This window comes from Crinia signifera, chromosome 3 (genome assembly GCF_055691185.1).
Source record: "Crinia signifera chromosome 3, ASM5569118v1, whole genome shotgun sequence".
Taxonomy (NCBI): Eukaryota; Metazoa; Chordata; class Amphibia; order Anura; family Myobatrachidae; genus Crinia; species Crinia signifera.
The window spans coordinates 209307026-209318302 of NC_139219.1; the positions used below are offsets into that span (position 1 = coordinate 209307026).

Here is an 11277-nt window from a genome sequence, read left to right on the forward strand (position 1 = left end):
CACCAGAACGATCCTGATTGTTAGTAGATCGTTAGCAGATTGTGAGATGGTCGCACGATCTGTTGGAGCACATGATCTGCTAACAATCTGCTAATGATCTGCATCCAATCCGATCCAATCTGGATCCAGATTGATGGGATTGAGCCCTAATCGTTCTGGTGTGTACCCTACATAAGTTTTATACCATAACCCAACAGCCTGTTAAGAACATGGCAAGTAATGAAAAGAACAAATAGGAAGCAGATGTAATTTACCTTTGCGAGTAAATCCCAGTAGGCCGCCCAGAGCCAAGATGGCAGCGTATCCAAAACCAATCCAGTCTATTGCCATGATTCTGGTAATAATAGAAGATAAATTGCAGATTACATATTGCAAATTTGTAGTCAATGAGCACGTTGGAGGCAGATCTACTGTATGAGTAAATGGGGGATGGTACTATGAGATAGGTTGTGAGCTGTGCAGATGAGTGGTACTTAGGGCATTATGTCAAAGGTCTATGTCAAAACACATTTTATTTGGAATATATTAAGAATTTATTTACATTTCTGAATATGATGAATTACATGAAATTCCCAAATAATAAGTTTGTGTTGCTAAAAATGTGCAAGCAGGAGTATTCTCTATGTCAGGGCTGGGCAACACCAGCCCTCCAGATGTTGATGAACTACACATCCCAGCATGCCTTGCATCAGTTTCAGCATGGCCACATAGCAAAACTAATGCAAAGTATCCTGGGATGTGTAGTTCATTAACATCTGGAGGGCCGGCGTTGCCCAGCCCTGCTCTATGTCATACCATCCACTGTGATGAAAGAAGTTGGTAAGTGTATGCTCGTATTTCTGTGTGTCTATATCAGCAGCAAATGCACAAAGTATAGTGGTGATTAAAAGAAAGTGAGTGAGCAGACATGGTAAAGATAAATGCCGATATATTTAGATCAACAAATAATTTCATCCTGCCTGATTCCACAAGTTCGTTAAGCCCATGTTGGGAAATATCTGCAAATATTGATTACCCCCACAGAGTGCATGCAAGTATTCTATGGAGGCATTGAGGACTTAATTCTGCGTGGGCTATCAAGCCCATTATGAATGACCAATCCACCCTATCCAACGCATTCTCTGTATCTTTCAACAGGAATACTACATGGGACAATACTTGACCTGGAGTTGATTGATCATTCTTGTACAACTGCCTTTCGCTTGTCTGATGAACCTCCTCGGGTCCTCATGAATCAGACAAATATTCAATCAGTTGGTCAACACCCTACTGGACCAAACATTTTGAGGCCTATATTTATAGGAAAATTGACCCGTAACTCAGGATGGGCCCTTACCCGTTTTTGAGACTGATTGTACTGTTGGTCTCCGGGGATTGGGGTGGGGTTTGTAGTACTTATGGAAAAAAATCAGCAAAAACAACGGAACCCTACAAGCCTCTACTGTTGTGCACAGAAGGCTAGGCTGATTCTACTTATTTTGCTGCCCCATGTAGTTACCCTACATGGGGCAGCAAAATAAGTAGAATCTATGTTTTCTAAGAGTTTATTATGCGCCATCCTTGCTGAGGAAAGTGTATCCAAATGTGGGATGTCTCTAGATTCCAAATTATCGGGACTATTCAGACCTGATCGCCCACCTGAGAATTTGCAGGCAGGGGGTGTGTGTGTGTGTGTGTGTGTGTGTTATAATTGATAGTCTACGCATGTGTATGGCTCATAGTACACATTGCTGGCCCTATGCAAGTTGATTGATAGAAAGCTGGTGTGTGGGGGTTAACCGGTTGTTTTCTGGGAGTGTCAGGGGAAATGCAGGCGTGCTAAAGCTTTTTAGGGAAGATGTGTGACATCAGCTCTGGCCCCGCACACAACTTGTTTTTAGTTTCTTGTTTCACAGCCACCGAGTACGTCCTGGGCAATGCACAGACTGCACACACTAGAAAAATCATTGCAATGGTGAGTGATCACGAATGGAGTTGCAGCTAATCGCAGGGCTGCAACATTTGTCGCAGGCTTGCACAGGGCAGGATTCACTCTGGATGATCATAGGGTGCTGCAAAGTAGCAGCTGTGCGATCAGGTCTGAATAACCCCCAATATCTTGAAGCTGGGATTAAAGAGCTTCTGTGTTTTTTTGGGAAGGGTGCCTGTTTTCCCATGATAGAACAACTATGTCCGTAGGCACACCAGGATATAGATCATGGTCCAAAAATGAGATTACTCAAATAAATAATTAAGACAACATGCAACATTAATTGATGGTTATTAGTTATTATTGTGGGACAAAACGTCCAAACAAGCCCTAGTAGCTGGTGCTTGTAGGTGGTCGAGGGGCTGCAGCGGCAGTAGGCATTCTGTACATGAATTCTTCCCCTGTCTCACTAGTCCTTCCAGCATGACATCTGGGAAAAAAATGCCTTCAGAAGATATGCCCCTATCCCGCTATACAAAGCCTGGCAAGAACAGCTAGATACACGTACTGTAGTCAAGAACTAACAAATTGTGGATAAACATTTTTAAATGGTGTCTGGTGGGGAAGGGGGTGGGGTAAGCAGAAGCACCAATTGCAAAGCCACAATCTCTTGATTCTTGGTCAGAACCTTGTCAAAGGTGGCTGCACACAGCAGGTCCCAGTGCTCTTTGGCTAGTGGGAGGACTACCATAATAAATTACCAGCCTATTACATGTCTTTTTTGCGCAACAAAGTTTTAGCATTATAAGGTCTATTTAGCAAAAAAGTTTTTACACTTTTTCTAATTTATCATCAAATAGTTAAAAGCCCATCAAAATGATGGCTTAGAGCCCCTTTGCTCCTTCCTCCAATGATGTGGGAGCACGCAGCAGCCCTCACTGCTCATCGCTGCCCTGTACACACTGGGTAACTTTCATGCTGAAAGCGGCTCAGATGAGAAAACGGAGTGGCTGTCACATGAAACATTTGTTGAAAACAATGTTTAGTACAACTTTTCCTTACTCACAGCACCCTAGAGTTTCAGCACTTTTTTCACCCCTAGGTGCCATGAAAAAAATAAATAAAAAAAAGTAATTTGTACCTACTTGTCATCCTTATGCTACACACTATGCAATATAACGTTAACGATATTGAAAAACGGTCAGTGTGTACCCACGATATTAATGATGCGGGCTCTCGCACATCGTTAATAACATCCTCTGTTGTCTGTACATGCAACTCAATCTGACAATATCATCAGAGACTGCATGTACGGAGAGGGGATTGGTGACGTTACTGACCAATATCGGTTAGTGTGTATGCAGTATATCGTTCTCCACAGCACCGCGGATATAGTTAACAATATCGTTGGTGCCAGGGGTCGCTAAATTTGTACCTAGCTTTCGGTGGGGTACGGTCATTGGGTCTACAGCAAGTTGGTCGACAAGCATTGGGTTGACACCGTTAATTCGACATGGTTCTAGGTCGACACGGGTTTAGGTCGACAGGCAGTATTTCATGTCCTACCATCCACTAGGACAGGCCTGGCCAACCTGTGGCTCTCCAGATGTTGTCAAACTACAAATCCCATCATGCCTTGCCACAGTTTTGCTATAAGGGAGTGTTAAAACTGTGGCAAGGCATGCTGGGATTTGTAGTTTCACAACATCTGGAGAGCCACAGGTTGACCTGTCCTGCACTAGGGCATGGTGGGATTATAAAATAGTGCCCGAAGCATCGCGATCGAACGAGCAATGCGAGGGGATGCGGTGCACTGGAAACGGTGCCCATGTCGACTGTTTCGACATTCAGGTAAAAAACAGTGAAAAACCACGTCGACCTTTGATACTATCAACCTATGATACTGTCAACCTATTGCTTGTGTCGACCTATTGGCCTGTCAACCTAAACCCATGTTGACCTTGTCCCATGTCGACCTAGAACCATGTCGACCTAACAGTGTCGATCTAATGTTTGCGACCAACTTGCTGTAGACCAAATGATCCCAACCCCTTTCGGGTTAGTTATGTGGTGACGTACAGCTGTGCTACTGATTGTCCACATGTTCTATAAATGGTAGCCACCAGCACTGGATTTTCCTGTCACTCATTGGTTTATCTATGGTGGTATTGGCCAGTTCACCAACACCACATTTCCTACCAGCCTGGATATTCAGGTATCTGCAGCCCAACAGACGAGTGTCAGTGTATTCGGTGTGATCTGCTCCATCTCCTCCCACAATGGTAGCTGCAGTGGCATTTTTACAATGGGTACAGTAAGTGTGGTGCAACAGGGCCACTGAGCCCACACTGCACCCATTTTTATAATACCCCTCCAGAGTCACGCATCAATGGCAGCAGCACAATAAACTAAACACAGTGAGAGAGAGGGCAATACAAAACCTCAGGGGACATAGTGGACAAAACCTAGAGGTGATATATCAGTGAGAGATGGCAATGCCAGGATGTCAGGGAATGTAGTGGATAGGAACTGGCAGTGACAATGATTCAGGTTTTGCGGCACACACAAGACAGCGCAATGCAGGATAAACAGATGAGGAGGTGGCGGGCAGTACAATGCAAAATATACAGATGGGGGTTGTGCACACAATGCAGGACATACTAATGTGAAGTGGGTAAATAGCACCATGCAGGACAAATGGGGGTGGGGGAAAGAGACTAAAGTGACCCCATGTAAGCATGGTCCAATAACATAGTTTATGTCTATATATATATAATACACATGCCTTCAACATCACTAGTCGCACCCCTGTGGCATTGTCACGCTTCCTGCTGCAGCACACAGTATGTATGTATAGGGGCATACACATGGGTCGATTACAGCCCCTTTTCTAAGCGATCTGACTAGATTATTTAAAAAAGAACACTCCGTGTGTATGCCCTGCAGCTCTGCCGATGCGCAGTCCTGTGCATCGGTATCGCCTGCTTGGTAAGCCAGTGCTTGCTCTGGCTTTCCCTAGATCATGGGGCTTTGCCTATGGGATACGGTCGTATTGTCGACAGCACTTAGGTCAACAGTCATTAGGTCGACACCGCTGGGTCAACAGGTGGTAAGGTCGACATTGGTGAAGGTGGACAGGTGTCAAGGTCGACACATCGTTAGGTCGACATGGGTTAGGTCAACAGGTCAGAAGGTCGACATGGTTTTTATTTACTGTTTTTGAGCCGACATGTGCTGACAGGTGGTATTTCATGCCCTACCATCCACTAGGGCATGGTGAAAGAATAAAATAGTGTGCCCGAAGCATCGCGAGTGATGCGAGGGACTGCGGTTGACTTCCAACTGTGTCCATGTCGACTGTATTGACATCCGGGTAAAAAAACTGTAAAAAAAAACCATGCTGACCTTCCGACCTAACCCATGTTGACATAACACTGTGTCGACCTAAACCCATGTCGACCTTGACACCTGTCGACCTTCACCCATGTCGACCTGAGTGCTGTCAACAATACGATCCACTCCCTAGCCCAGGGGTTCCCAATCTTTTTTCTAATCACGGCACCCTAGAGTATGCAGAATTTTTCCAAGGCACCCCTAGGCCCCCAAAAATATATATAAAATTAAGTAGGTTGTGTTTATATGTGCTTCTTAGGTTCAGTTACGTGGTAAAGGGCAGGATTTGATTCTGATTGTACACATTTTATGATTAGCAGCCACCATCACTGGTCTTGTCCAGAAATAGTCGATCATAAATAATTTGAATTGGTCCTGGACGACCAACCCGAGGCACCCCTGCAAGTGTCCAGAGGCACCCCAGGGAGCCTAGGCGCACAGTTTGGGAACCACTGCCCTAGCCTATTATAAAAATAGGCAAAGCCCCGCTCAGCAGGAATGTTCAGCACAAAGCATCACAGTGTGCTGAGCAGGTGTCCCGCTATGTGCTGAGCGTTCGTGCTGCAGCACGTCGCTCAGCTAGAAAAGCCGGGTCGCCCTGTGTATACGGGGTTTATGTCGGCCTTTCTATCTATCTAGAACACCAGCCAATCAACTACCAACTGTCATATTTCAAACACAGCTGATTGGCTGGTGCGTTATCTCCTTCCACTTTATCTCCAGTTTATCTCTTCAACAGGCTTAATACATCTGCCCCATTGTCAATTACTGCTCGATTTACAATAGCAGCCAACTAGCCAGCCCTCTGTCCTGCTGCTGGGGGGCTGACCAATGTGTCTGTCACTCTATTAGACAGTCGCAGCAGCAGCGCACATGCACCAAAAAATACAATTGGAAAACACAGAGGAACCATAGGAGAAATAACCTAGCAATGCTGAGGAAGCAATGGATCCTCACAATTGCATGGTTAAGCTTGGACCATTGGAACCATTTGCAGAAATCCGATGAAACATCAAATAACTCCGCTCACTACTATAAACAGTTCTGCAAAGACCTCATTGTAACCTATAGGTGCTTCAGGAATGTGAGAGGAGGAGGGGGGAGTCATGTATCCACTACTATTTCCTTATTCAGTCCTCAGGCACCCCTACAGACATGTATATCCAATCTCCTAGCTGGAGCACAGGTGTGTTCATTACTGGCTACTGCTTTTTTTAGGAGGTCCACAGTATCACTATCACACTATCTTAGGCTTTCTCCCCCTAAAACATTTGAGAGAAGCCTTATTCCATTTACTAACTTGCCCACTACATGTATGCTTCTGGTGCTGCAGCAACACGCCCTGTAGAAGAGGCCTTGGCTACAGAAGCTTGTCAGGATATGCCCTATGATCCCCACCAGCAGCATTATTATGATCATTTATTATGAACATATCTTTATAATTTGCATATAAACCATACAGTTGGTGCCACCCCGTGTGCAGCCCCCACACCCCCCTACAGTCAGAGGCACAGGGCACAGGGCACAGTGAGGAAGTAGATACGGACTGCCCGGGGCTGCTCCCAGCTATTGCAGTCACACCTAGAACAGTGACCCCAGATTAGGGCGGACAGCTGCGTACAGCACCGCAGCCAGGAGCCTGCACTCCCCCACCTCCGTTATACATCAAAGCAGATTATTAAATAATTAACCCTTAACTACAAAACAAGAGCTGGCCGGACACAGAGCCCAAACCTACCTGTCTCTGGTCCCCGCCTCCAGTTTCTAACCTTTCAACTATGACAACTCTGAGGTTTCTTTTTTTTCCCAATGCATGTCTTTTTTTCTAAATTTCCTTATATATGTTGAAATGAATTGTGAATATGTTAAAATATGGACGAAACGTGCAGATTCTTACATTGTTATTTTATATATTTTCCATGTACAGTATGATTCTAAGTTAAACTTCCCCAAAACAAGTTAAACAGTAACTTTCGTTTTACAATCGGCAAGCTCATTTATTGGCCGTTGCTGCCATCTTGTGGTGTTACGTAGTACTGCAGCATGGAGTGTAGGACACGTGACGTAAGCAATATTGTAACCAGAAATTAAGGGAATATTGAAACTAAAGTGCTAGATAAAAAATAATTTACAGAGAGTGGGGATATTGCGCCAATTCTTTTAAAGCACCATGGGTGTACTCACATGCACAAATGCACCAATACAATTGAAATAGCAATTATTTATTATAAAACTTTAGGTGGCCACATAGAAAAATATAATTCACACAAGTGTACAATGTAAGATTAATATAATAACATTAATTAAGACTGTATGTCATAAGACCAAGTTAATATCTACAAATAAAAAATTTCAAACTAATTTAAATTTAATTGCCAAAAAACTTTCTACCCCCCCCCCCCCCATAATGCACCTTACACTGTACGCCACTCACCGTAGGACCCCTTTCACAATATAACGACACATCTCACACGTGTATATATATATATATATATATATATATATATATACACACACACACACACACTCTCTTTAAACTCCTCAGCACCACCTACAAGGCTCTCTTCTCCTCCACCGCTCCTTACCTCTCTTCGCTGATCTCTATCCACACTACCTCCCGTCCTCTTCGCTCCATCGCTGACCTCCGACTGACCTCTCACCTAATCACCTCCTCCCACTCCCGTGTCCAAGACTTCTCTCGCGATGCCCCCCTGCACTGGAACAACCTCCCGCCACCCATCAGGCTTTCTGATTCCCTTACCTCCTTCAAGCGCTCCCTCAAAACCCACTTTTTTCAACTAGCCTATCCTTCCTCCTAACCTCTTTTGATCCTCCTATCCTGCCTCCGTTCCCATCCGTTCCTACTTATCCTATTGTTTTTCGTTCGTCCACCCACCTCCTTTTAGTATGTTAACTCTTATGAGTAGGGCCCTCCTTCCTCACGTACTCACCCTACCTCTTTACCTCACCAGTGCTCCTGTCCTGTTCTTCCCTTCCTCTACTTCATCTTCAGTCTCCTCGACAATTTTGACACCTACTTCTGAACTGATGCTGATTTTAGTTCTACCAGTTCTACCCCTATTTATGCTGTATTTTATTAACACACCCTGTACGTTACCTTGTAATTTGTTTTTTTTGTTTGCTATGTACGGCACTGCGGACACTTTGTGGCACCTTATAAATAAACGTACTACTACTACTACACCACACACATATATATTATTATAGGGATTTGACTGTCTAGGGCAGGCATTCCAAACCACGGTCCTCAAGGCACACCAACAGTGCAGGTTTCAGTGATATCCAGGCTTTAGCACAGATGGTTTAATCAGAATCCCTCAGATGCTAATTAAGTCACCTGTGATCAAGCCTGGATATCTACAAAACCTGCACTGTTGGTGTGTCTTAAGGACCGTGGGTGGGAATGCCTGGTCTAGGGGATTACACACTGGGGGCTATTCCCCTAGTTTTACATACTGTACATATACACTGCTCAGGAGTGAGCGATAGAGAAAGAGGGGAGCAAGAGAGCAAGAGAGAGTGAGTGTCAGGGACAGAAAGTTGTAGAGACGGAGAAAAAGAGGGTGTCTCAGAGACATTGCCAGGTAGCCAGGTAGAGAAAGGAGAGAGGGGATGGAGGGGTGGGAGGAGACATCACGGGAAAGAGAAAAAGACAGAGAGGGGGCTGCGGAGGCAAGGAGGGTTAAAGACAGGGGGTTGTGGAGATAGGGGACTGTGATGGGGAGATACAGTGGGCTGGGGATATAGAGAGGGGACTGGAGAGACAGGGAAGGGGGAGACGGGCGTTGTGGTGGGGGGAGAGATAGGGGGCTGTGGAGACAGAGTGGGGAGAGAGGAGGCAGAGGAGACGGAGTGGAAGAGGGGGCTGTGGAGACAGGCATAGGTGCCGATTCTGTGGGTGCTCAAGGGCCCGAGCACCCACGGAAATTGATGAGCACCCACGGGCCAGAGTCCCGATGCTGGGCCGCCATATTAACTTGCTAATTTGCGGCTGCAGCATCCACATTGCCGGACCTGCCACCTGGGAAACAGTATGTCGGGAACAGTATGTATTCTGTCCACGGAGTACCTGCACTGTGGGGAGTGTATGTATGTAGAACTCTGTTGCCGTAATTTGAATATTGGAGACAACTGTGCTCCATAATATAAATTGGTATTATTTTGTGGCCACACCCCTTCCCCATGAAGCCACTCCTCTATATTTTTGGCTTGAGCACCCACCAACAAAAACATAAATCGGCACCTATGGAGACAGGGAGTGGGGGAGGGGAGCTGGGGAGGGGTCTAGGGAGACAGGGGCGGGAAGGTAAGAGTGCCCTAAGCAGACAGGGAAAGGGGGCTGAGGAGATAGAGAGTAGGGTTGCGACAGAAATAACTTGTAAAGTACCTCCTTATCCCCCCCTTCCTGGGTAAGTACCCAGTCTCCCATCAGCAATAGCGGCACTTCATTCTGTCGGGTCTCATCAGTCCTGCAGATCCGGATCTCCCGCAGCTCTGTCATCTCCAGGTGCATCAATCACTAGCGCTGTGTCCCTCTCTGACTGGCGCTGACAGCTACACTTCTTCTGTTCCCCGGCGCTGGAAACTCCAGGTCAATTGATCTCCAGCACTGGCCGGACTACTCCCGCTGTCACGCACCATCAGGTCTCATGATCTGCTGTCACACATCGCTCTCTCCCACCTCTCTCTCCGCTGCAGACCTCCTGCTACTGCTGCTTCCAAATGCTTTCAGCGCTGAGGAGCCGCCGGGCATTCAGAAGCAGCAGCGGCAGGAGGTCAGCAGCCGTCCTGCTAAAAAAAAAAACCCTGAGTGCGCCACTGCCGAGTCCCTGCACTGCAGTTTTTTTTGCCTGGTGGCGCACTCCCTGCGGAACTCGCAGGGTTAGCAGATGCCAGGGCCGACCGCCCCCGCCCGCTCCACCAAGGGGCTGCCTTACGATAGCTACGCCACTAGGCTCTAAATATAGTCCGTATTCCAGCTCACTCATAGAATCCAGTATTTAGATAAAAAAGCTGCAATAATATACAGTTAGTGATATATTTGGAAATACTCAAACTGCGGCAGTACCGTATGAGGCACCCATGGCAGGGAGTCCCGTAGGGACAAGTGCAAGTCGGAGTGGAAGACTAGTGGGGATAGATTAAGTAAATCACAGCCGATGCGTCTCTAACCCGCAAATTAGAGTTGAGCTGGTTCGGATCCTAGAGATCCGACCCCCCCCCACCAAAAAAAATGAGGCCAAGACGTCATCATCCTGCGTCAGATTCGGATCTCTACTATAAAAAAGCCGCCATCTTCCTTCGGCATGTAGAAGTCAGTCAGCACGGATGTGTCCGTGCTGTCTGCAGAAAGGAAAAAGCTATGGGGGACAAAATAACACTATGGGGGACAAACTAAGGGGGAGGCAAACTAATGGGGGAACAAATAGGGGCTGCATCAATTAAAGGGGGCTGCTGAAGGGGGACAAATATATATTGGGAATCTAAAGGTACTAAGGGGAATCTAAGGGGGAACTAATGGTGCAGGAACTTTTGTACATCTACTAAGGGGGAACCCTTGAGGGGGAAACTATACAAAGTGGAAAACTATTCAGGTTACAACTACTAAGGGGGCATTACCAAGGCTACTACTAAGGAGGGCTGTTACTGTATATGGGACTACTGTGGGGGACATCTAAAGGGGCTCTCTGAAAAAAAGTTTTTTTTAATTAAAATAAAAAAGGTGTGTGTTTTTTTAACCTGCAAGGGGTGTTAAGTGTGCCATATCAGTCCAGCTGCCCTGCCCAGTGTCCCGTTTCAGTCCAGGGGTGCCCGCATGTGTGCCGTATAATTCCATGGGTGCCCCCATGTATCCCGCATCAGTCCAGGGATGCCCCCATGTGTGCCGTATAATTCCAGGGATGCCCCCATGTGTCCCGTATCAGACCAGGGGTGCCCGCATGTGAGCCGTATAA

General features: G+C 46.3%; 1 protein-coding gene across 1 annotated transcript in view; it reads right to left on the bottom strand.

Moving 5' to 3' along the window:
• The window catches only part of TMEM14A (transmembrane protein 14A), a 28752-nt gene extending 21564 nt beyond the window's left edge, over positions 1-7188 (bottom strand). Inside the window, exons 1-2 of the mRNA XM_083177350.1 lie at positions 7041-7188; positions 255-334 (exon numbers count right to left, since the gene is read on the bottom strand). Coding sequence (XP_083033476.1) covers positions 255-330 — 76 coding nt within the window. The 5' untranslated portion in view covers positions 331-334; positions 7041-7188. The remainder of the gene's footprint in view (positions 1-254; positions 335-7040) is intronic.
• Positions 7189-11277: the final 4089 nt, after the last annotated feature.